The 27396-nt window shown below is 46.4% G+C and overlaps 1 protein-coding gene across 1 annotated transcript in view; it reads right to left on the bottom strand.

Moving 5' to 3' along the window:
• LOC149360729 (glutamate receptor ionotropic, kainate 2-like) overlaps positions 1–27396 on the bottom strand; it is a 359306-nt gene that overhangs the window by 131917 nt on the left and 199993 nt on the right. Inside the window, exon 8 of the mRNA XM_089572500.1 lies at positions 4377–4481. Coding sequence (XP_089428626.1) covers positions 4377–4481 — 105 coding nt within the window. The remainder of the gene's footprint in view (positions 1–4376; positions 4482–27396) is intronic.

Below are 27396 nucleotides of genomic sequence, written 5' to 3'. Positions count from 1 at the left end.
GCTTCCGGCGACCGGTGGCTCCTCAGTGTTCATGGACCTGGCTTGATCTGCTTGTCATCTGCTCACCTCTTTCATCACGAGGGCAAGCCCTTCATCTTCTCTGTTCATACCTTCTGTCACGCCCATTGTCACATCCAGAGTTCTATTGTCAATGGTATTCTTCTAGATCGTGCGATCGAGGTGATCGCTCAACGGCCCCGGGTCTCGTCACGTGCTAGAAGACGACGAACTGTGCAGTGACGCGGGAGAGAACGGTCTTGCCAGGCCGTCCGCCATTAGTTCATGGCTTCATCATCTGTCTTGTTATGATATCATCGGCGTGCCGCTATGTAACAATATGCTCGCATGCCCATGGCTCCCCCTTTCCTTCTGATCCCCCTTTCCTTCATTTCACATTTTCTTCCATCCAATAACCACACCCCCGACAGCCGCCCAATGAGGGCGTGGAGCAGCATAACAATATCATGCAGCAACTAAACCTAACAGAAGTATTGTTGGAGCATTGGGAGGTGCGGCTGACCAGCGCCACTCTGGTAGCCAGACGCTCATCGCCATGTTTTGAGCGTCGGCCAGAGCCACTGGGGTCTTCGACTGAAGACTCCACCTGCAGTGCTTCAACTACCCTCATCCTCCCTCTAACTGGTAATATCGAAAGCTTTGTCGTTTGTCCTCGGGCTTCAAGCGTCCGCTCACAGCCACGCAACGTCGGATCAATGTATGTCCGGAAACACGACGCGTACCTCACAGCAGAGGGGAAGCAATCAATGCCTGCGCACAAGTGCGCGTACGCATGGGATAACAGCAATCTTTTGTTACCTGAGGGGCGATCTTTCTTTGATTACTTTTTTCCAGCCTTTATGCCTGGCTCCATACCTTAATGCTTGGCCGCAGTGTTGGAAAGCAGCGCAGGAAACGCGGACATTTTCCCGCTTTTTTACCGACACGTGCCTCGACTCGTGGTTGTGATGCCATCAAATGTGCCTGCGCATATTCTCATCTTCTCACCACATACTCACCTACCACGACCCTCTTTGTTATCCTCTTCCCGTTCCCTAGTGTAGAGCAGCAGGCAAGATATATTCATTTTCCCGGCCGGCCTCTTTGCCCTGCTAATTATTATAGTTATCTCTCTTTTTATGCCTTTTCGCAATTTTTGTACCTAATGACTACCGCAAGTTCGGGGAACCCACGCTCTTCAAAGGAGAAATCTAGCAAGCCCAATGGCATATTCGACCAAAAATTACCCTCACACAAGGTGTTTTCGTCTACTCAAGATGGGGTCAGAAATCTATTTCCAAAGCATTTCACCCTAAAAAATGCCTAGCGCCAAGCAGGGGACCGCTTGTAACCGTTTTATCACCGGCGGGCACTTGACAGCACTGGGTATGCAACTCCGCAATCCCTCTATGCGAGGCGGATGTACTAATCACTAGGTCACCGCTGCGGTGGCAACGGTTACCTTAAGGCAAGAGCCGCCTTTGAGCCGATACAGACGCTTGAATTTTGGACAACAAACAGCTTACCTAGCCACAGGCTGCAGCATAAATAGAAAGGCAATATTTCAAGATACGATTAGTAATGAAAACACCCCTCATCACGGAAAGCAGCGGGTCCATTCCCCATCATCTTTTCCATATATATAGTGCTGAGAATTCATGGCTGCTGAAAACTTAGGGACACCCTCCGCTGTTAGTGCAAACGTACAAGATTTAGGTTCTTCTCTCTCACATCTGGAACTCAAGCTTTTGTACCGTACTTTTTCCTGGCTTCCACCATGCAGACCAGCCAACTCACAAACTACGCACTCTGACACGCTCGAGTAAGTTAATTTACATCTGCAAATAAGTGAGGCAACGTAACCCATTGTGCTGCGAAAATGCCACGAAGACTAGTAAAAGCAAAAAAAGTAGAGGATTAGGACCGCGTCCTTGTATAGGAACGTTTTGGAGTTGGTTCAGACTGTTCACTAGCTCGTTTCACGCTTGCTGCAGTTGCACAATGAAGACACTGATGAATGCTGACCAGGAACCCTATGGGTGACCAGTGGCGCGTTAAAGAGAAGCCCCGGAACTTTCTTTTGGGTAGGGTTCAGGACACAATGTGGTTATTCCCATAAATAGAGGCTGCAACATTCAGGTTGTCTTTGAGGCGGCCACTACAGGAGATCGCTGCTGAAGGAATTCTATAAAGGACGGGAGGGTAAGCTGTCCGCTTAGATGTTATTGAGCAAAACATGTTTTAACAGTAGCAGTGGTCGATTTTTTAGTTAGGTTTTCGAGTTCATTCTTCCCGCCGTGTTTCCTCTATATACTTTTAACTTTCTTCCTGCGTACCACTGTCGCAACAGCAAAAAAAAAAAAAAACAGCCAATTGGATGCTCCAAGAAAACGTCTGAAGAGGAGTATAAGGTACTCATAATGGTTCTTCTGAGGGAAATTGAGCTATATTGCGCCGCTCGCCTCTACTGTGTCAATACGAATTCTTTGAACGCTGAGAGAAGCGACAGCACGACATAACCATGCAGTTTGAAGATAACTAGAAAGTCATACCGATGTGCCTGTCAACCTTTCTTGTAGCGTCGGCATGCGAGAAAGGAATCTTACAGCCGTTGTCGAATTCCGTTCTGTGTATAAGCTGAAGTGTACCTTCCTTTCTCATATAACGTGAAGCACGACAAGGAAAGAGAAAATATACTGACGACGTTTTCGAAAGTGAAATCGTGCTACTTCATTGTGCTCGAGCTGTTCCCTGCTGGCGTAACCGTGTATTTTATTTTATTTATTTTCTTTTCTCATAGAATTTCAAGAACTTCCACAGTGTCACTCCACATGAACTCCAAGGGTATGCATTATGAAATATTGCTCGGCAGAGCTTCACGCTAGGGCAGTGCAAGAGAAGAAAAATAAATAGTTTTTTGGACGAGACGACGGTTTATCCTTGGCATTGCGTCAAGTGAGAACGCACATAACGTTGCGAAATAAAGAAAAAGAATGCTTCGGCAAACTGTTACCCGGTTGCGCATTTTTTTCATCCTTTGATGTCATTTAGCGCAGAAGGCTCAGTATTCTGATATTTTTCTGTTTCACTACTTCAACCGACATATCGGATGATCGTTGTCCCGAGCACAAAGAGTTCGTTCAATCGTGAACGCAGCCATGGAGGCGTAATTCAATGTTTCGCTCGCTTATTGCCGATATCCATATGTATTTTTTCAAAGACCTGCGTAACGCTTCATATCACTCTGCACAGGGACTGGGCAACTTTTCTATAGATGACGGGCGTTGGCGTGCATTGTCGTCGCCACTGCGCTCCATTATCTTCGGTGGGAAGAAATTTACCTCAGTAACGGCTTGCATAAAAAGCTCTCTCTTTCTTGATGTTTCGCCAACTACTCCTTTGCTTGTTGTTCCTGTGACGTCAGGGGATTGTTGCTACGCCTCACTGACACTGAAATAATTTGCTCTCGAGCGCTCACTAAGCCTGCTCAATCTTGATAGTGAGTAAAAAGTGTCCGGTTTGGTTTAGGCTTTATTTAGTTATATGAAGATTAAAGAGTAAAGGTGTGGGTCGCACACTTTCGCAGCCATTTGCCATTTTTCACACTGTATGCGTGATCGCTGTAGCCATTCCGCCTACTACAGCTAAACCAGTTTTAGCCCATTAGGAAGATCAATGTATTTGCGTTTCAACGCCATCCGTTAATAATAGTAATAAATATTGGTACTGCAAGAAAGATAGTGAATAACACAACACATTTCTTCGACTAGGCGGCTTACGACAAAGTTTTTGAAAGAATTACTTTACGAATAACAAAACAGCTGCTTTTGCGGTGTTTCACTGAAATTGTTAATCTTGGCATGTACTGAGCGGCTTATGGTTCCTGTGGATAGTTCCGAAGCCACGCTATTAAAAACACCAAAAATAACAAAACGACGCACATCAACGGCCAGATATCTTTCTACCGAACTGCGAAAACACATGCATATCAATCAAAGTGACGACGCGTCCAAACTTTGTAAGGTGAGCAAGATTTCTTCGAGCCAAACCTACTATTCTTTAGTTTTTGCTGTTCAAAGCTAGCCATAATTGCGAAAACGCCACGCACGGAGGTCTCGTGACGTGTGTGAGGAGGGCAGTTCTCCTAATTCATACATCTCGTGATTTGGAGTTGCTGAAGCTCATATAGAAAGCATACAGAAGCCTCCAAGGCGAAATCTGGTGCTACAGGCTTGTATTGCACGGTAAGGTGTAAATCTCGACACTAGGGTAAAAACAAAAATATTGGCATGCCAACTCGTTATATAAAAATTTTCTTTTCAGGATGCCATTCCCTTCAGAGAGAAAAAAAGGAGATGGAGAAACGGGCCGGCACTCACTTTCTCGAAGCCAGTTGTCTTCAGCTCGATGACGTTTAGGGCAAAGTCGGTCCTTAAACCGTCTTCATCGAGGCGCACGTACCCAGTGAGTCCTTTGACGTGGACCTGCACTGATTCGAGGTTGTTGCGGTTATAAGTCAGCGACATATGAGCAGATTGCTGAGCTGTGGGCAGAAATACAAGCCATACATGACAATGGCAACGAGTGGCGCTTCAAGAGAAGAATGTGCGCGTGCCGTAATGTACTAGCACTCAGTGCAACCAGTGGACGAACTGCTGTTTTCAGCGTATGGTCACAGAAATTTCGGACAACGGTCAGCTTCACGTCACTGGCCACCACGTGGCTCATAAGAATCTAACGGCAGCATTTTGTACTGCAATAATTCATGCCGGGGCGGCAGGCTGAGTCCGATGACCACTTTATCTGTGCGCTGGAGCATCAGACCTCTCATCTACGGCGCAACGCATACGTGAGCATCGACGCAATGGCTTAGAGCCCTGCACCGCCAGCTGGGATAACCACGTATGGAGCGTAAAGTTAGTTTAGCGGATTTATCTTGCATCACAGGTGAGCTTCCTTACCTCTACAACGATGCACGAGAAGTCACGTTTTTTTGAAGCTTTTGAAAGGATTATTTTTATTTATGTTCCTTGCACTCGCAAACGTCTGATCTCTCGTGTTCAGCTCCTTAAGACATGCGGCGCTACACGATAGTAAGGAAAACTAGACCAAGAATTGAGAAACTATGCGCACTATGGGGCGCACCGCCATATTCTAGTAGAATAGTGGCTGTGCAAAACACGAGTGTGCAGAATTTTAAGCAATGTTTTTCTACTCGCTAATATTCTCTTCGCCATGTACTCGGAGGTTGGGGACCTATATGCTTAAAAAAAAGCAGTTCAGTGCCATTAAATTCGAAGCGAAAATAGCGCTATTCCCGTCTGTCACGTAATATAGGCCAGACAGCGTCAACGTCTGCACTCTTCCAGCAACTTAGAAGAAATCTAGCGTAACTGGCAAGCCAGCGTCACGATTTGTGGAGTGTGCATACGTCCTTTTATGTGAACGTCGATCCCGTTTGCTGCTACCACCCTTCCTTCATTTTGTTTCCTCCACTCCCCAATTGTAAGGAATAAATTAGCAGCAGGCAACTGATAGGGCACAACCACTTCTTTCAAAAGAAAGCAGAAGTTGAGCGGGAGAGAGTAGAGACAGGGAGGAGAGACATCGAAGCGTGTAGTATGCGGTGCACTGCAAATTTTATTTTATAGCATTAACAGTACACTCCTCTTTCGAGGAAAATTCCAAGGTGTCTGTGCCAGCGCCCCTAGCGTAGATTGGAGTGGATTGGAGCATATTTATGGTACCCTCCTGCAAGCCTCCACCCATTTCCACTCTAAAAGTCTCTGCCTCTCCCGTAACCGAGAGTAGAGTAAGCATGAAATGTTTACGGGCATAACGCATTGGTTGTAGATGGTACTAGTCAAAATCTTGAAATGGGTCTAGTGTTCAACACACCACACCGCACATATTGTGCACTGGTCCATGTGGACGCACTCGTTTTCTGTGAGTGTCTGGGGTTACCACTTTGCCAATGTGACACTGGTGACGTCACCACTGGATTACGTCACACATAATATATGACGAAGTAATGACAAATTACTAATTAGTGACAAATTACTGAATAATGACTGAATACTAATTAACTGCTAATTAATGACGCTTAAGCTTCGCCTTTAGGAGTGGAACGCGACAGCGTATTGTAGCGTTGCCAGGCAGTCCACGGAACGCCACCTCCCGTTCGGCGCGGTGCCTTGCCCTTTGAACGCGACGCTTTTTGAGGAAAGGAAATGGCGCAGTAATTCTCTGTCATCTCGGTGGACACCCGAACCGCACAGTACAGGAAGGGAGGAAAGCCACCAACTGGTCGGCGCGAAGCTACCGGCGCTTGTATGCCGGTCCTATAGGAGGCCTTAGAGAGTCTTGTTAAATCTCATACGGTGCCCGGATGCTCTCGTTTGGGTGCTCAGATGAGTGGAATCTAGTACCCGGATGAGTGGAATTCAGTGCCCGGATGTTGGCTCTCGGTCTCGGCGTGACGTCACCACACTGCCGACAACGGGAGCTAAAAGCATTTCATGCTTAAAACCGACACCCACCTCTTCCCTATAAAATCCTTCACCCAACAGAATCCCACAAAGAAGCTGGTAGAAAGAGCGACAGCAAAATCAAAAGACGCAAGGCGAAGGCAGTCAAGGTAAAAGCGAAATGTACAGCCAGTACTGATAGCGCAGGTTCGACGCATTGCATGGTATGGTCGGCTGTGGATGCTTTTGCATGCTTGCCGATTACGACTAGCAATCTCTAAAAGCTCACATACAAAAAAATAGGCGCTATCAGCACAGCCAACTGAACAAGACGGTAGCGTGTATTATTGAAATCGCAGAATGTAACAAAAATAAGATGAATTAAAGGGCGCAACGCATTGCAAAATAGTTTTAGTTGTAATGGGGTTTGACGTCCTAAAGCTGTTCAGACTATGATGGACGCCACAGTGGAGAAATACGGGTAATTTCGACCACCCGGGGTTATTTAACATGCACTGACATCGCGGAGTGCAGATGGGGATCAAACCCACGTCTTTCTGGTCTGCAGCCAAGCACCATAACAACTTAGCCACTGCAGCGGCGTATTAGTAAATATAAATATCTATTTAAAATGCGAAATAAAGGATTTGACAAGCAAAAAGTCAGGGATTTTAAGATAATAGATTATAAGAATAATAGATATGCATCGAAGATAATAAGCATAATGTGTCACTTTTAGAGTCAAAAGGCGCTGCGTTCTGAGCTGTGGCCTTCAGGTGTGTGCTATGCGGACCTCAATATCGCACTACCGTATGCAGCAGTACTCGAAAGCATACAGGCACATGTAAAAAGATAGGAGTTGCTGGTGCCATTTTTCAAACTTTTAAATTGCAGTAATGACTCGTGCAATGCGAAAACAGAGCGTAGGGTTCAATAAATAAAAGAACTGGTAACGTTGCGTTCGCCTTTGCATAAAAAATAGAAGGAATAAATTTTCATACTTTAATTCGTTCATACCCAAGACGGCGAGTGATTGGAACCACCTGCCCACCTTGGTTGCCGATATTTCTGACACCTGTTTATTTCAAAATACCGCGGAAAACTATGTGTTTGACTAGGCTGTTTTGTTACCTAATCTGATTTGTATTTTGTTTCAAGCTTACGTTTTTCTTTCTTTGCTGTATTACATTACATTTTGCATTTACTTTTTGTTTTCATTTTGCTGCATTGTCTTTACTTTTTTTATCCACTCCCTTCTGTAACGCCCCACTGGGGCCCTGAAGGTATTGTAATAAATAAATAAATATATACATCTGTCTTGCTTGAGCCAAACGACGCGCACAAAAAAATACGCGTACTGCTGTTAGGTCACCACATGACGCCGCAACCCTACTCTGAAACATTTTTGCGTGTTTTTCACAAGTGCTCGACTAATATACAAACTGTAGGGGACGTTTAAAACGCAAGCACCAATCACTGTTTTAAGGCAACTGAAGAGGTTTTATAATTCAATAAGTTTGATACAGCCGAACGTGTGAAACTTGTTGGTAAATCATGCGAAATCGTTTTTGCGCTACCAGTCGAAATGATGGCGGAATCACCAAATAAAGCTCCTCCGCTGGTCAGGTTTCTCTGCAGTGCACAACGACGTGCAGAGGCTCCAATGGTGACGTCATGGGCTGTGGCGCTTCATTTCCTGCTAGGAAACTGTTGTCTCAAGCAAGAAAAACAACGCCATCGAAGGCGAAGTTCCGAAAGTACTGTTTCGTGGCGTTGAACGAAGCATGGCATGAAGTAAGCGAAGGCAAGGAATATCTGAAACTTCGGCAAGAATGACGTCACGAGGTTCACAGCACTTCTTCAACGCATTGAGAAGAAGCGTCATAGATTCAAATTCTTGAATAACCTCGAATTCTGGAAAAACCATCGAACTTTCCCTTTAAGGCTCCTGATTCTTACTTGTGTCTTCTATCTTTCCTTTGAGGAAAAAAAATGCAATTCTTGAATAACGTTGAATTCTGGTTTATCTATTTCACTTTTCCTTTAAGGCTCCTAATTCTGACTTTTAAGTCCCCCTGTCTTTTCCTTGCGAAAAAAAAAGTTACTGAATGCTATTGCCGGCATCAGTTTTGCGTCATATTGTGAGCAGGCTTCGTCTCGAGTAAACTGTCAGCTATATGATCAGGGCAGCTGTTCTCTTTAACCTCCGCCTACCGGGCGCCTAACACTTGTAGCGTTTGAAATACAAAATCAATCACCCTTAGGCAGATTGAAATGGGTAAGTGCCACTTAACACTTTCAAACGATAAGAAAGTCTTGGAACGGAAAGCCTGCTTAAATTTTCACTCAGCGCACTGAGCGAAAGCATTATTGCACAAAAGCTTCAAAGCAAAAGTCCCGCTGGAACATTCGTATGGCGGAAGCCCTGTAATTTCTCGCATTATTCCCACTCGGGGTGAATGGGTTCTTAACAGGAAGGTGGTGCCCTACTCTAATGAAATGCGGGGTATAGGGACTACCCAGTGAAGTAAAAAAAACAAGATGTCTTCTTGCGGCCTTTAATGCATGCGAGGCGGAACTGTCCTTTAGTGGCAGCCCGAACAAAACGTTGCACCAGGGTGCATTTGCATTCTTTGTCTTCCAGGCTTCACGGCGCTCTAAAGTTTTTTGCTCTCAGCGAAAGATTAAAAAGTGTCAATTCCTTCTTGCATTTCAAAACATTGTGCTTTCGTTGGGCTTTTCTTTCGTCCTCATTACAGCCCTTCGAATATTACATGCGGGCTGCAACACGCAAGCTATACAACGCTCACTTGAACTGGTCGTGTATTTGGTCGCTGTTATTGGAGCCCTACAGAACCAAGCGGCTTAACAAAAAGCTGGCTAGCAAAAATTCCACAGTTGGTAAAGCACGACCTTGCTACGCCAATCATTCATATGTGAATGGGGAAGGCTTAATTCATTATATTTAAAGACAGCTTAAAGTGAGCGTGAATAAGTTCGACGCTTCAAAAGTGCGAATGCAAGACGTGAGCGCCTCAGAAAGGAGCAGTTGGCACGGACGTCATCCCATGCTCTAGTTTTCTTCAGTGGAGCCACAAAAAGTTATCCTTTTTCTTATAGCTTCTGATGAACCAAAAAATTATGTATAAACGTTTTTGTAGCCGGGTCTTTTTTTTAATTTGGTTATTTTGGTGTCGTTCTGTCTTTAAGAGAATTATCGTTTTTTTTTCAAGTCCGATGTCGCCTGAAGGCACCGCAATCAAGTTACGGGGCGTCTATGCGGTTTATGTTTGCAGAACCAAATACTGTCGCTTTGGAAAACAGTCCTTATAGCGGTACAGACGCAATGTAGATGGCAACCATTGTTGTCGAAATTGCTCTCCACTACTTTCCAAAAACTTTCTATCACTTTTGGCCACTTTCTACCACTCACAATTTGATGACCGATCTCCGCACAGGGAAAACATTACTGAGCACAAAGTTGAACATCGCAGTTGATGCACCCGCACACCTGTAATTTGAGGTTGTCGTTTCCTCCCCCAGTTCGCTTGTCGTTACGGTTACCGACATGGCAGAACCTTAAAAATGAAATGCCGAACTACATTGGTCAGCCAATTTAGACAAGGACCATGATGGTATGCAAGGTTTAATGTCAAGAAGCTGCAGCTGGGCTCGTGAGGGACACCGCAGCAGAGTCCTCCGGAATAATTTCAACCTCCTGGAGTCCTTTAACGTACACAGCACATACGTGTTCTGGCATTTGTTTCTGTACCAAAACGTGTCTGTCTACTGCAGCGAAAAATTATTTCTACGACCTCATCATAAGCAGTACCAAAACGTCTTAGTCACACCGCCATCACGGCGGGCCACACTTGGATCGCTGTACGCTAGCTGGGAAAGCGGCGAATAGGAAGACATGCCTGGCTACGCCAATATTTTCTATTTGGATGCGAGAGAACTGACTCACTTCATTATCAGCACCGGTAAAGCCTCAAAAATGATTTCTCCCAAACATAACTTCTGAGCACGAAAAACTCCACTGCGCCCATGGATATCGAAGTTAGACCCCCATTCATTGTTTTTTGTTTGGATGCAGGGGGCTTCAAACAGTGACAGTAATGGAAAGTTCAGCCACTCAAGCCACACTGCAGCTGTAACAACTACGCTGCCTAGATTGAAAATTTGGCTTAAACGCGCATGGTCGACGACGGGACAGTCACCGAATATGCTATGTACAGGCTATCACTGCATTTGGTCACGAAACCGAAATATTAACATTTTTTCGTCTTTCATGAGAATGTGCTGATGTTCAGATTACTAAATTTATGCCGCGTCACCCGAGCGTTTCAAAAAGAGAACAAAGCAGTTGGGTCAGAGCAGAAACTTATTTCATGTGTTTAAGCTTTCCAAACGAATACTGACTGCTTTTATTTGCGATCACAACAATCGGTCTGCCTGCGTTCATCTTCAAGCAATCGTATTTTACAAACAATGGCCAACTTTTCGCCGCCATAATAGAGGTACCACAGGAAATAAAAGTAGCAGGAACGCGGGAATGGAAATAAAGTAGCGCAGATCCCTAACCTCCGAATGACTGCCAGATTTCACTACCGCATGTGACGCAACCTGACGCAAGCTCTCCTTAATATAAACCTGGTCTCGAGCCGTCACCTCTAAACAGCGCAAACAGCTTTAGTTTCCCCTCCTGCGTCCTGAAGACTTAGTCTCGGATTTATATTGCCACAAGGCAGCTTTTGTTCAGTGCAGCCGAAGACATCTTCTGGGTTTTATATGCCCCATCTAAAGCTCTAGGATACACACAAATTTTTTAAACCAGCCACGGGTCAGAAGTGACACTAAGGCTTTACCGGCGGTGGGCCTTTGCAGAAAGTACATCATTACAAGATGGTTTGACTTCGCTTATTCGAGTCGTGGCACAACTGAGTTTAGTTCTTGTGGCGAATGTTCCTCTATGAGTTCAGCTCAGTCTAAGCACCGTTAGGAACAAGACACACGAATTACACTGAGCGCCCTATTCTTTTATCATCATCATTTATCATCATTTATTTTACCCTTAAAGGCCTCTGTTGAGGCATTACATAAGGGGGGGGGGGACAAAGCAAATGCAACTGAGAATAATACGTTAATACAACAAAACATAATGCAATACAATAAAATGAAAAACGATACATCACAATACAACGTTGGTCAATAATGAAGGGCGCAAGGCTGAATTAGGCGGTAACAACAACAACAACAACAAGAAAAAGAATAAGTGTAACTGGGTGAAGTTTGAGCAGTGTCTTTTATTCAGTACAGTGATTAATTAATGCCTGTCGAAATTTAGTAGCGTCGCGATCGTTAACAATGTAGTCGGGTAGCAGGTTCCAATTTTCTATTGCAGTTGGAAGAAAAGATTTATTAAATGCCAAGGTCGATCCATGTATACGTTGAATGCTGAGGAGGTTAAACAGGCGGCGCGATGTTCTGATGGGAGCTAGTAATAATGTGTCTCGAAGATCAGGAAAATTGTAATATAACTTATGAAAGAGGCAGAGTCGTGCGATTTTCCGTCGGAGCTCTAGTGGCGGGATGTTAAGTGAAGATTTAATACTGGTGATACTGCTGTGTCTATTGTAATTTGAGGATATAAAACGGGCTGCTCGGTTTTGAACGGCTTCTAAGGTGTTAATTAAGTATGCTTGGTGAGGATTCCATATAGCCGCTGCATAATCAAGTATGGTACGGGTGAATGTTTCGTATGCTAATTTTCGAACAGAAGGAGGGGCTAGGTACAGGGATCTTCGGATGAGGCCAAGTGATTTTGATGCTCTAGATGCTAGATATAAGATGTGTTCCGACCAGGTTAATTTGCTGGATATAGTGATTCCAAGGTACCGATATGATTGGCTTGGGTTACCGTGTTTGACAGGAGTGAATATGCAGATCTGATGTTGGAACGTTTTCGCGATACTTGCATGAATTGGCACTTTGAGACATTCAGCTGCATAAGCCAGTCGGAACACCACCGTTCTATTATGTGTAAGTCATTCTGAAGCGATAGTTGATCCCTGTTAGTGACAATGTTTATTATGACAATCAGACAACGTTTATTATGGCCTGCTTTTGCGGAAAGTAGGCTGAGAAATAAGACGGCGCAAGCGCGGTTTTTCCATTCATTAAATTATGTTCTCAAATGCATCCTTTTGATGTGATTACATATAGTGCGCATAAACGTTTCTCTTTATCGTGAAAACACGGCTTCTTTATTCTTTCTAGTTGTTGTTCACTTATACTAAAGTGCCTCTGCTGTTGCATGCAGTGTTTTCCTCTTTTTTTATATAGGTGAATTCAAGAATTTACATACTTTAACAGGCCAAAAATTGATATACATAAATACTTTGATCACTCTCCACGCGATTTTCCTCAGCCGCACTTCTCGACTGCAAGGACCAGTATCTTCAACGATATTCTTCTTCGCACACTAAGCCTACAAGTTTCCAAATTAAAGGTACTTTACTGAGTTGCCAGATACATTGTTCCGTCCCTCGATGATGCAGCTAAAAAAAAACACCCATAAATTTTGGACAAAAGTGATAGTAACAAGAAAGAGCGCAGTTATTCTTTAAATATTGTAAGATTTCACTATAACACTCAATATATCCGCATGCCTTCCGTCGATAGGGTTGCAGTTTTTGCTACTAACGCTTTTCCGATCTTGAAATGCGTTTCTCATTGGCTTTCTATGACAATCTTAAATGCTCTAAGCCAGCAATGGAACAATTGTAAAAGAAAGATTTTGCAACACATCTGAAGAATGGACCATTACTTTCTATGCCGTATAATTTACAAATATTCAAAATTTTCCTCGAAGTATATTAGGCATGAGCAACTAAGTGGACATACGTGCTTTAACCGGCGCTTGAGCTAAAGGCCCACGGCATCTGTCGTAGCTGAGTTTCAAATTCCTGCGCAGTAATATTAATATACACTTCAAGAGAGGTTGTCAAATCTCTATATCTCTCGATAAAAGAGTCCGTCACACGGCTAAATACCTCCTTTTCAACTAAGATGCAGTGATAAGAAAGAGAAAAATTAGACGAAAAAACTAGCATGGTATTCTGCCCACTTAGGTAATTGGCAAAGTAACTGCCTAATTGCATGCACCTGTGCATAACTCTGGTGCTCCTTTCTTTTCCCTGTAGCTGAGCATAACCATATCTGCTTTAGCGTCCTGATTCTTTATTGTTTTTTTTTTATTATAGGGACTTGTATGCGTGTTTCGCACTTTGAGGAGACAAGAAAAGAGAAAAGAGGGGCTCGTTATGAAATAAATTACGGAAGCCAATTGTCACCGAAACCGCGGCGGCCGAATTTGGATGGAGGCGAAATTCTAGATGCCCGTGTGCTGTGCGATGTCAGTGCACGTTAAAGAACCCCAGGTGGTCGAAATTTCCGGAGCCCTCCACTACGGCGTCCCTCATAGCCTGAGTTGCTTCGGGACGTTAAACCCCAATAAACTAAACTAACTAAACTATTTGTCACCGAAACCAAGCAGAAGAGTGGATGATTTTTTTGTAATAATCAGGCGTGTTCATCAATGGTAGATGGATAGGGCATTTATTTTAAACATAACTGATTAGAAAACGAAAAAAAAAGCCAGATGCCGCCGATGGGATCCGAACCCACCACCTCCGAATTTCGCATCTGGTGCTCTGCCAACTGAGCTCCGGTGACGGCTATCCAATCTCCTGCTTTCGGGGGTGTTTATGAGTAGTCTAATGAAACCTTCAGATGGTTCTCACGTCCCACCTATATGCCCATAGCGGGGAACATAGTACGCCCACTATTACTGCGAGTGCCACGTGGGAACGCCATCGAACGGCGAGGGGGGAAGCTTTGCGAGAATCCCCTTATACTACCTTTGCATCAAGACTGCCAGAAGAAAGGCCCTCGTTAGCTAATGAACGTAAGGGAATGGAAAAGAGGGGCTTGTTTTGACATACATCACGGAAGCCAGCAGTCACCGAAAGCAAAGATTATAGGGGATGTTTATTTTTAATAGTTAGTGGTGTTAATCAATGGGTTTTAATAGGCTGAATATTTTAAAGATAATTGATTAGAAAACCGAATAAAAAACAACTACATGCTTTAGATGCGAACCCATCAACTTCTTGACTTGGACAAAATATTTTAAGGGTGTTGTAGAGTAACTCAGAGTTTCTTCCTAGCAGCGATTTACTCGGACGGCGCAGTACCGCAGGAGCTCCTGAGAAAACAGTGCAATATGAGACACGCCTTCACTGATTCTACTTAACATCGCTGAATTCCCATCGTTCTGGAAGTGTAAACGCGCACCACAGAAAAGTAACCCCAAAGAAAACCGCCTTCCAGCGCAAAGGTGCAGCCAATTTCTCATCTGAGTCGCGCATCGGCGAAAGAAATTCTATCAACACCAGCGAGAAAAATTGATTTAAGATGCGTGGAAAAAAAAGGAGAACAATATGGTGCAAGTTGCTATCTTTGTGAGTTCCGCTTTGTCTGCGGCGATACATTAGTGGTGCGGGAGAGTCCCAACCTAGGCTCCATTTAGGACATAATAGTCTCGATGCAAAACAAGCTAAAGAAAATGAACAGCAGTGAAAACTGAGAGCAAGCAGATCACGTCGTCTTTTCTATTTCTTTTTTGGCATACCGGTCGATATGACAACCCCGGTCGAGAGAGGCACCGAGCCAGAACTCCGTTGCTATGCTAGCCTGAGCTCTGACGCAACCTAATGCCCTGCCGACTTGCTGCTTCATCGACTATGCGAAAGTCAGAAGATAGATAATGAGCTAAAATTTCTTTATCGGGAACACAAAAGAAACAAAATCAAGATCACATAATGTAAAAAGTACCAGAGACCAACGAAAGAAGCCGGGAAGAAGCACGGATCCTTTTTGGTGCGCAGGTGGGGAGAAAAAGTACAGCTTAAGTGTCCGGATCGATATACACACACTCATTCGTAGAGGTCACGCTATTGCGAGACTGCGTTGGTTCTACCAGTTTTCAACGCTTGTCGAAGATTGCTTAACAAAGAAGCTGTAGTTTATGAAAGATGTTTCTTATACTCTGTTGTAAACTAATCAGTTCCTTGATTATTTTCATTCTCTAAAGACGACTGTTTTAAAAAAAATATCAGCTTGAGGCAATGTTCTATTATAGGGTGTGGCGCACGGAACATTATAGCACGCATGGCAGCGTGAAATAGTGTTGAGATCGCGTGGGAGAGCGTTGAACCGCTATGGCCCAACACTTGCTGAAGACCATGTACTGCGCAACTGCAGTTTGGCCGATGAGTGTGCGCGAAGTACTGGCGGCGGCCATAAGCTTACTGCATTTTTATAGTAGGTAATTGCCAAAGCATTTCACAATGCGCCCATGGTTACAAGCGTCGACGACAACTGCTCGTAAGTCTGATCGCAATCAATTATTCTGTTTTTGTATATATTCCCGCATGTCCCAGTCACGCATCGCAAGTTTTTTTCGATTCCTTTTCCCTCCCTCAGTGCTGTACTGCCTTTGACAGAATCATATCTATGGGAAATATCTCTGCGAGCTTCAGGTAAACCTCTCCTAAGAGCTAAGGAGTCTTTGATCAGGCGTATTGAGGTCCCGTACCTTTCAGAACCTAAAAATAGCTCTGGGCACCGTAGGAGTTGATGACGCACAGTCTCGCCCGCAGGAAATGGATGATTTCCAAAGCCCGCAGCGCGGCTGGCCTTTCGGTGAAGCTACGCATTTTTTTCTTGCAGGCCCAAGCAGTGTGCTTTATGGCAGAGGGTGGCGACCAAAGGAGCATCCATGGCCGCTGTGAGTCAACGTCATCATAATCATTATTTATTGTCTCTTAAGCGCCTTGTGTTTGACATTACTCAAAGGGAAAGCAATAAAATATGTGCATGAACATTATCATGCAATCAAAAACGCAAACAAGGAGGCATGGAAGCGTTATACATTTCTATAAACGCATGTAATGAATGAATGCGAAACAAAAAGGATAATGAACACCCCTGAAATTCAGCTCTGAAAGTGTATACGAAATATTCAATGCACTGTTTCCTAAGCGCAATTGTTACAGAAAAGTATAATGGCCCAGCGCAAAATCTGTTATAATATTAAGCATAGGAACAACTACAACGTCAAATTTCAATTTGAGATTTGAGTAAAGCAGAAGAAATTAATAGAAAAATTGAAGACCTCTTTTGTCCATCAGATTAAATTAGCTAAGTGAGCTAATATTAACTACCTAAACTAAGAGTTGTCACGTGCATGGAGAATTGTTTCAGGAATCGAATTCTATTTATCAATGTCCAAGGGCTAGAATGACTTTCTAAATTTAATTTGTGTAGCCATTATTAGCTGCGCACTTATTGAAAAGGAGACGCAATGTTGTACAGGTGGCACGAGTAGGGTGGTTCGAAGGTGAGGGTGACTTTAGTACAGTATATGAAATAGGCCCAGCCATGATGCCCGACTTTGATAAGGTAATGGGGCGTGAATATTGGACGATTTGATGGGAGTAACGCTAACTCGTGCATCATATTTCTATCACATCGTATCCCATCATAACATGTCCCATATCATATTAAGGATTTGCGGGGCCGCAGCGGAGCACCAGAGCAAGATGACCAGCGTGGCAGGCTTCTAGTTCCGAACTGCCCGTGCCGGGCGTGCCCTCCAAGCACGCGCTGTCCTTGTTTATTTTCTTTTATCGCGCGCTGTAACGCCGATCTCAGCGCCTGCGCTTTATTGCGTCGCCGGGCGCTATAGGGCTATAGTGTACTAGAATTAGGAGTAGTGGGGCGAGTGAAGCTCCGCGCCAGCGGAGCGCGTGAAGCAGGCGGCGCCGAAATCTCGTGTCGCCGCGCGGCGGCGCTGCTGCGCCTTTCACTTGGCAGCCCCCTCATACTCCGAAGCTCTCTGCGTGAGTTGGTTATATTAACTCTATGCTCTGCAATAAGCGCCGGCTTGTTACACGGGGAGCGCGCTCTGCCTTGGAGTGCATTTTCAGTGTGTCATGCTCGGTTATGCTGTTTAAAATAGGTGTAATTCCCCAAATTCTATTGTCAGAAGACAATTCAGTGTACCCCGTGACTTTCTCCAGGAAACAGGTAGGGGCCATCCACTGACCGTACAAGAAACGGAACACATTGCGCGGCAATCTTAGCACGTGCACGCATATACGTAGGGTACGCGCGCTGGTTTCAACAAGATCGTCGTGGGCAAGCATTTTTCCTCCGTACGTTAATTCATGTGCGTCTTGATTTCACCTCTGCTGCGCTGTGCAGCCCATGATATTACGAGAAGAACAAACCTCGGCGGAGGAACTATTGTTTTGCTCCTGGGTGTAGGACCGGCTGCTGTGGAGTGAAGGATGCTCTGCAGTTATGATTATTCGGGGTTCCTGAAGACGAAGCAAGGCGCCGCACATGGCAGCGCAACTTGCATCGTGCGGACAAGCCCCTAGAAATGACGGATGCCGTGTGTGAGCTGCATTTTGAAGAGAAGTACATATTAAGAGACTATATCCCCTTGTGTGCATTGCCTCTTGGCCGACAGGTCGCTGGGCACTTGCGAAGACGTTCTTTTTCTTGCTGGCCTCTCGCGCGAGGGCTTTTTGGACAGATACGCGGGAAGGTTGGGTAGAATTTTTGGTTCTGCATCTGGCGAAAGAAATGGCTTGCCACGTGGTATGCGCACCTCCTTGCCGTTGATGATATGCACATAGTCTCTTAATATGTACTTCTCTTCAAAATGCAGCTCACACACGGCATACGTCATTTCTAGGGGCTCGTCCCCGCGATGCAAGTTGCGCTGCCATGTGCGGCGTCTTGCTTCGTCTTCAGGAACCCCGAATAATCATAACTGCAGAGCATCCTTCACTCCACAGCAGCCGGTCCTACACCCAGGAGCAAAACAATAGTTCCTCCGCCGAGGTTTGCTCTTCTCGTAATATCATGGGCTGCACAGCGCAGCAGAGGTCAAATCAAGACGCACATGAATTAACGTACGGAGGAAAAATGCTTGCCCACGACGATCTTGTTGAAACCAGCGCGCGTACCCTACGCATATGCGTGCACGTGCTAAGATTGCCGCGCAATGTGTTCCGTTTCTCGTACGGTCAGTGGATGGCCCCTACCTGTTTCCTGGAGAAAGTCACGGGGTACACTGAATTGTCTTCTGACAATGGAATTTGGGGAATTACACCTATGTTAAACAGCATAACAGAGCATGACACACTGAAAATGCACTCCAAGGCAGAGCGCGCTCCCCGTGTAACAAGCCGGCGCCTATATCACCGATTACTACGTCCCAGAATGACGAAGCAGCGGAGTTATGTCAGCCTCGCGAGAATTATGCGTTTCAGCTAAGCGAAGTCCCTAAACCATCTGAGCTCTGGGCACTGCACAAGTTTTGGAACTACGATGGTGTTGCTTTCGTCCACGGCTCCCTCAATTTCACCAGTGCAGCTTTGCGTTTTCTCGGAAATATTTGCGAATTATTGCAAACAAGGCCATTTTGTATATATTTCCAATGCAAGCAGACTAGTGCACTGCACGGGCTCGGGCCGGCCCGAAAGCCCGGGACCGGCCAGGCCCGCGGGCCGGGCTGGGCCGGGACATGATCTGTTTTGCCGGGCCTGGGCCGGGCCCGGGCCTGAAGTTGCGGGCCCGGCCAGGTCTCGGGCTTAAAGCTGCGGTCCCGAGCCGGGCTTGGGTCCTTACAGAAACGGCTGGTGTCCGACTATTCATTCACTATTTGCAGTTGTGAAGTACACAACTGCGGCATTGGAGCAGCGACACGGATGAGCTGCGGGTTATAGTACGCACTGAGAAAAAAAAAACTAAGCTTTATTCATTGATTTATTTATTTCCTTAATTCCACGCCGCAGTGGCTTAGTGATCAAGTCGCTTGATTACTGAGCCGGGGAACCAGGGTTTGCTCCTAGCGTCGGCGGCCGCATTTTTATTTAGGCGGCAAGCAGGACATTAAGCCATGTACATTGTAGTATCATTGCTCGTTGGAGGAACCCAGATGTTCGAAATGATCCGGAGCCCTCTGCTTCGGTATCTCTCACAGCCTGACTCCCCTTGGGCCCTTAAGCCCGAAAAACGTATCTTCTATTTTATAGCTATATTTTACACATGTGAGAAAATTCACAAACTAAAGCGCGTTTGTTTTTTTTTTTGATCAGCTGAATGGAACGTCTCGTAAATGAAATAGCCACAGAAGCTCGCGAGAGTTTGTAAATCTCATCTCATAACCACATCTACCCCTCCTTGCTTCTTCAGCCTGGTTGTCATGACAAGTGTTCTGCCCTGTAAGTTATCACGTGGTTCGCGCGTTATCTTCTTCTCTACTAGTAAGAGTAAAATTCAACCGGTCTTAATTGGCCATTTATCGTTCGTCATCCCAAAACATACCTACACACTATTAGAAATGCATTCGGGAAGAACATATTAGTATAGGACGCTTATGGTCTTCAAACACACACCGTAAAATACTCTATCCTTTTAGCTTTTCGTTTCTGCTGAAAGGCGACCAGTTCGGCTATGAGTTCAATCTGTGAGATCGCGTTCACTAAAAAAATGTCATCCCACTGCTTGCTACGCAGCTTTAATGTTTTGTACTTCGCGGGCGGCTGAATATAACTGATTAAAATCATGGGGGAATGCAAATTAGTCTATTACGCGCGTATGGAGCAATTTTTTTATTTGGCGCTCGGAACTTCCTAGTTTATCTTTACGCACCTACACGAGATCACTGTTCAAAAGACGGGCCTGGCGAGCACTACTCTTAAACACTTCATTCTGGAGTAAAAAGAGGCAACTTTCTGCAAGCCAACCTATGGTTTCAGAACCTTTGTCGGCCAGTTTCTTATCGGTTAGTAGCAGTGTACTTGCTCAGAGTGAGCAGTATACCTCAAGCGTTACTGTGAAATGTGCCGGGCCGGGCCCGGGCTGGGCTTCACTTCGAGATTCACGGGCCGGGCCGGGCTCGCTAGAGCGATAATTTAGCGGGCCTGGGCCGGGCCCGGGCTTGAAGCCGCGGGCCTGGGCCGGGCTCGGGCTTCAAGCCTCGGGCTCGGGCCGGGCTTGGGCCTCAAATTGAGGCCCGTGCAGTGCTCTAAAGCAGACTTTTCACATGCCTATGTGAGCTACAGTGAACGCTCGCCAGCCATAAGTCACACGGAACGTTTATGACTTTACAAGAGAGGACTATCTGCCTTTCTTCCATAAACGTCTGATGTAAAATTAAACCTCGTAGACCCCGAATAATTTGAGGAGCATACCTGCCTGATCACCAGCTACTCGCCGAGCTGCTGCGAGCGAGCGCGCGCTTGCCAGGTCAAGGGAGCGGCAGCGCCATCTGTCGGCGTCAGCGCAAACAGCTTCAGCCCGCCGTCTTCCCTCGACCCACTACTCCTAATTCTAGTACACTATAATAGGGCCACCCGCCTAGACGGAACGGCGAAATGTGCGCGCCGACGGAGCAGAGATGGATTAGCCAGAGATGGAGATGGAGATGGAGATGGAGGGTCCGGTAAGTTCATGTCAGGAGCCGGGAAGAGCCGTCGGGTGGAGGGCGCGGGCTCAGGTGGACGAGGCTGGCTGCTGCGCAACGGGCGAATGATGCAGGGGGCCGAGCTGACAACGGACATGGGGGCAGGGAAGGCCATGGTCGGGCCGTCACCGACTGCAGTGCTGCCCGCTGACACAAGTGTCATCGGTGTTGGAACGTTGCGGCTGATGTCCATGTGGATTTGACGCGCCGTGTACGCGGTCACAAGCACAGGAGCGGCCGAAACGGCTCCATGGACTGACAGCAGCTGTGGTGTTACCGTCGACATAACGGCGACAGCTGTGACGATGCCGGAAGAAGTTGCTGGGCTCAATGCCAGGTGCTTGAGTAAAGCGGGAGCGGCAGTCCGGAGCGACTGACCAGTGGTGATTGGCGTGTGGGCATGGTCGGCGGTGGGTGGCTGCAAGAGGGTTGTGGCAGTTACAGGCCGTACAGCTGAGACTGCTACATCAGACGGCTGGCTAACAGCAAGAGACACAGCTGGTGGATGAACAACTGCCGCACTACTCGGTGTGGGTAGCTCTACCATTCTTTGCTGAAGGTGGCTCAAGTAAGGCACCAAAGCAGACGCTTGCTGCGACAGTGTCGAGCTGCCAGGGTCAGACTCCGAGATGCGGTTGACAGTACTGAGGGCTTGGGGTGGGGCATCTTGGGCAGGCGGTGTGGCCGCCTGGGTAGTGGGGCTGGTATCTGACAGATGCTGCGATGCCAGCAATCTCACTTCGCCCTTAGCACGATCGCTCAGGTCAGTGACTGACGGCTTTAGCGGCATGAGCGATGAGGCGGCAGGTGAGCGTTCGGCTGGCAGGGATGCGACGCAGTAGGGTACAGAAGTTGGCGGAATGGGGAACTCGTCGAGGAAGAGCTCGACTGACGGCGGCACTATTGCAGATGAGAGAAGTTGTTCACCGGGCTGTGCCGTAGACGCTGTATCGTCCTTATGGGAGGTGGTATGGCCGGAGGCGCTGAACAGGGTGGCGCGAGCCGCATCTGTCACTGAGTTCGCTGGCGTGGCAAACCGCGGTGGGCCAGGCACCTCACCGAGCTGCTGAGGGAATGACTGCGGACTTGGGGCCGTGGAGTCGTCGCACAGTACTGCTAGCGTAATCGCGGTAGCAGGACGTGCTGCCGGAAGCGATGCAGTAGCGTCTGGTGCGGTCGGTGCTAAAGTAGCCGGGCCGGAGACGCTGGACTGGAGTGGCGGCGAGGCGGCGAGTGGCTGCTGAGGCGGGCCGGATTCTGATGAAGGCTGCGTGGGCGCGAGCGAGGCCGGTGCAGGGCCTGAGGCTGGCGGCGGCGAAAACGGGTCCGCTGCGTCGTAGAGCGGCGGCGGAACATAGTAGGCGCCGAAGTCAGCCAAGACGGCCGCACGCAGCTCATCGCATGGCCGGCAGCCCAAGGCAGAGTAGGTGAGCCGACGCAGGAGGTCGGGCGGGAGGATGTCGCAAAGCACTGCGTGTTTAAACGGCTCATCGCAGCCTCCAGTTCAGCGAACCACCCGCCGACGCCTGCAGGCCGGAACGCTGGGAGCGGCGGGTCGAAACTTGGGTCCTGCCAGTACGCCATGCTAGGACGCCGCTGGGATATAAGGCAAGGTTCGCCGGGTCACCAATGTTGAGGATTTGCGGGGTCGCAGCGCAGCACCAGAGCAAGATGACCAGCGTGGCAGGCTTCTAGTTCCGAACTGCCCGTGCCGGGCGTTCCCTCCAAGCACGCGCTGTCCTTGTTTATTTTCTTCTAGCGCGCGCTGTAACACCGATCTCAGCGCCTGCGCTTTATAGCATCGCCGGGCGCTATAATATCATAAAACAGCCTCCTGAGATGCCATGAGTAAACCACAATTCAATTTAAGCGCATAGAAAGCAAACCATTTTGAACGCGCTCTCTTCACCTGGGCTCTTGCGCATACAATGAAAACAAATCGAACATAAGCTGGACATGAAGCACGCTAATCAATCTTGCCTGCCCAGTTAATTCCGCATGATTTATAAGGTGAGCAAAAGAGAAATTACATGAGATGGCACGACGATTACAAGCGCCATAACCACATTGCTTGAGGCAATATTCAGGCCCTTTGCATAGTCGTCTTGGTCATCCCATTCTGTGTTTTTTGTCTATTGCTGCTTCTAATTACTCTTTAAGCACAGTCTTTTGGCTGGTCAAGCAGACGCGTGGGTTAAAAATTGGTGTTTCGCACAGAAACACATCTGAGTAGGAAGTGGTAGTCGCTAATATAATAGCTGTAATATATAATACGTAATATAATACGGTGAGCTAATATATACGTGTCAGTCATAACCACAGTTCAGCAAGCTCTGATTATGCCCAAATGGAGATAAAAAACTTCAGAGTAGTGTTAGCCATATCGCATGCTCAGGCATGCAGACAGCGTTAAATACGTATTACGGTAGCGTTCACAAGAAACGCCAACGCCGCTTCCCACTCGTATTAGCTATTCGAGGCATGGTATTGATTAAACACAGTACGAACACAAGAGCTAGCCGGTTGCCCACTGTTTACTGCACCGCACGAAGACATCCATCTGTATTTCTTCATTGAGCGTTTTGGTTAGAAAAATGACAAAAAATTTTCAAGGCAACGCTCCACTTCAATACAAAGAACAAAATTGTCGCATCTATGCTGCAAGCGCAACTGCTCGAAGGTGTGTGGAAACTCTTTTAGATTTCAGATAAAAGATAAATGGCGATTTCAAGCCTGGTAATGTGGGTAATGAGATATCTATGGAAACACAGTATCGTTTCAATCCCATTTATTTATCGACGATGCCACTCATATCTTGTCAACGATGATAGGCACGACGTTATGATCTGATAAGTGTCTCTGTCACAATATTCGTCTCTGCTCGTGATCGCGTCCTATAGTTTCGCGTTCTCGGCGCTTCCACATTCTGTGAAACGCAGCGAGTGAGAACTGAAGACTAGAGGGCAGCAGCTACGAGATAGTGTGTTCTGCAGGCATCTTCTTTCTAAGTCCTGCTCACAGAGCTTCCGTGGAGGGGGGGGGGGGGGGGGGGGGTCTGGCTACGTCTATTGCCTGTGTACAGTTCGATGTGAGTGCACGTTAAAGATCCCCAGCTGATCGAAATTATTCCGGAAGTCTCCACTACGGCACCTATTTCTTCTTTCACTCCCACGTTCATTCCTAACCTGACGGCGCTTTTGTGGTGTCCATAGCGTTTCTAAACATAACCTAGAGAGAATGCTGGCGCCGCTATCTATTCGAGTTTCGTAAAGAGCACTTGCGCCGGAATCACGGAATCAAGAGAAATTCATAGCCGTAATGCCGGGAAGGCCAGGCTTCGTGCTTGACTTGGCTAATGTTAGGCCGAAGGCATGGCTTGTACCTCGAAATTGGTATTTTCGCCGTGATGCTCTCCTCTGTGTGCAGATTTAGTTATTTTGGATGCTGCGCTTGTCACTGCTTCAACACAGTTAACTCAAGTGAACGTTCGGTGTTAGGCTGGTAAGGTAATTTAACGATTTTCTTCAAAGTTTGCCTCAAGAACTGTCTTATGTTTACAGCTGAATCCACATTTCATTTCTAATAATAGCCAATCCAAGTAATAAACCTTGCATTCCCTCCACTCCTGCGCCTCTCCATCGTGGATGAAGTATAGTCCCGTCAGCTTTCTGTCTGGTTATATGAACTCTAGGGTGCAGTGCACCGAAACGTGAGCCAGCTACTGCGGCATTTCCTTCCATCAAAAACCACTGTTACACTTTCTCTGATGGCGTAACGCCGTTGACATGGCTGCCACTCTTAGCTTCATGATGGCGCGCGCTTCGGAAGCAGGATGGTCTCTGTCTGGACCCGCAGCTCGCTGCTAAGCAGCTGGGCATTAAAACGGTCATGGTTTGGGTCGGCTCTCCTACAAAAGTGCCGGCAGCGTTTTATTGCATTGGTTTCGGCTTTGTTCACCGTTTCTCGCGCTGTTCCTTTCCCTCCAAAGCCTACCTTTGTCGTTTGCACACTGTTTCTTTATATTCGCTGTCTTTACAACATCAGCGCGGCAGCCGCAGAGCTAACATACGAGCGACATTTATTAGTCCGCCTCGGACACTCCCCGTCAATGAACACGACCATGTTATGCCCTAGTACCTTCGCCCGCAGAGCTAGAGTACCTAAAAAAATGCTTAATAGGCAAGTATGGCTCTTAATGCAAAAAGTCAAGGGAGCCATGTTCTGCCAGTGTTCAAGGTACACAACTGACATCATGTTAATACTGCAGGCCGTGTTAATAACAAAAACCATGCCGACAAAAACCCGTCCGCGGCTCCCGCATCCCAGTAGAGGCAAAATGCAATAACACACTTGTGCTTTGCGATGGAACCGCACTTTAGAGAATCCGAGGTTTCCTAAAGTAACCAAGAGCCAACAACTACGATGCCCTTGATAACACTTGTGTCGCATTTGGGACATTAAGCACCACGTATCACAGTCACAGGAAGTTTGAGTCGATAAGGTGGACGCAGCTTGCACAAGATAAGATTTAGTTGAAAAAATATGTTAAAGGCCTTTGTCATTCATTGTGCGTAGTTAGGCTAATGACCATGACCACTGCCTATCCTCCTCTTTAAATCTACGGCAACAATTTCTGTCTGGAATACTGTGAAGCAATCCAAGAAGAGCGCTAGCACTTCTCGGTCATTATTATGGGCTGCTAAGTACCTAAATGGGATTCGAAATTACTCAGAGGTTATTCGCGAATTAAATGAAAGGGACTGAGAAATCAGAGTGCCTAGCTCCAAATTCATCTTCGCTGATTTCGGAGCTACCGAAGGCAGAAGGCGTATAAATACTGTGACGACGGGACAAGCGCTCAACCTGACCGATACCGCCCACTCTCATTACATCTTCATGGCTGTGAATACGCGCAGCAGAAAATACCAATTTGAATGACGATTCACCGGATGGCCTGCTCAGTGTATTCGCAGCTATATTTACTTTCCCAACATAGGCTCCTACTTTAGGAGCTTATGTTGGACAAGTAAATGCCCAACAGTACGTGCAGTGTTGAGCACACTATTGAAAGGAAGACTTGGTGCTGTTTGAAAGGAGGAAATAATATTCCTAGGAAACATACTCAAATATGATTTTGGTGCGAAAGCACTACTTCATGGGGTCACAGCCAACCGTCTTCAGGCCTGTATCACATTGAGGGTGCAAAAATAAAATAAATATTGGCGGAGCAGGGTTTCGAACCTGCGGCGGCGCGAAAGGAACAGCTTCTCTGACCACTGCACGAGACGACAATGCTATCGCAGCAGCCGATCATGTCACGTGTTAAACAGCAACACGCTCTCGTGATGATGATGATGATGATGATGATGATGTCCTCGGGCATCTTCGTCTTCATCAACTTCCATCTGCGGCGCTAGCAGACAAGAGCAGTCTAACCTTGCCCAGAGCTTAATCTTAGTCTGATGTCGCAGTCGGACTTGCTGACGAACCAGGAAAGCCATAAGTTAGCAAGGCTCAACACATGCTTTTGCACAACTACACGGTTTAAGTACTTTAAAACCATACCGATTTTTTTGACGCGTTTCACACCTCCTATTGCAAACGAAAACACAATGCCTTCAACGTTGAGATGTTGCGTAAAAATTTTCTTTGTCTTAAAAAGTAACTAAGCGATTCGCATACGAAGGTATTCCTCTCAAAAACAGTCATCTGCTTACAGCGAAGTAGAAATGAAAGCTTTGAAGCCATATATGCCATTGTGCCTTGCAAAAAAAAAGAATGCAAACGACGTTACCAGGGGATATTCATCATATTCGCTTTTCGCGCATCAATCTTAGAAACAAATATTATAAATGTTCAGTATTTGCAAGTGCACATACTGTGGAACTTCACACGTTTAGTTAATTTATTTCTCTTTCAAGAACTCCATCTCCCTGTTATTCGCCAGAGAATAAACGGAAGCTGTCTCAATTTTCCTTGATTTTCCTTGGTATGAGAAACCCACCAAGTTCTCTTCCGTACACCGCTCATCAACATCGCCTATTGTCCGGCACATGGCACGTGGACAGCGGCCTGGAGGCCGAAGCACCAACGGCAGATAATAGTCCCTTCGTCGATTCCTGTCTCTCTGTACTGTAAAATATATATCATCTATATTTGGACAACCTGCGTTTCAATAGTGGCCAAAGAAAGGGAACAACTTTGGAATCGAGAATACATGGAACTCCACGAGCAAAAATATTGCGAAGAAGAGGATAAGGCTTGCAGTAAACAGGTAAATGTGCGAAAAGGGCAAAAAAAACTATATATATATATATATATATA

The sequence above is a fragment of the Amblyomma mixtum genome, chromosome 2 (genome assembly GCF_055824585.1).
Source record: "Amblyomma mixtum isolate Tamu chromosome 2, ASM5582458v1, whole genome shotgun sequence".
In the NCBI taxonomy this organism is placed as follows: Eukaryota; Metazoa; Arthropoda; class Arachnida; order Ixodida; family Ixodidae; genus Amblyomma; species Amblyomma mixtum.
The sequence above is the reverse complement of the archived record's forward strand: the minus strand, read 5'-3'. Positions and strand labels throughout refer to the sequence as shown.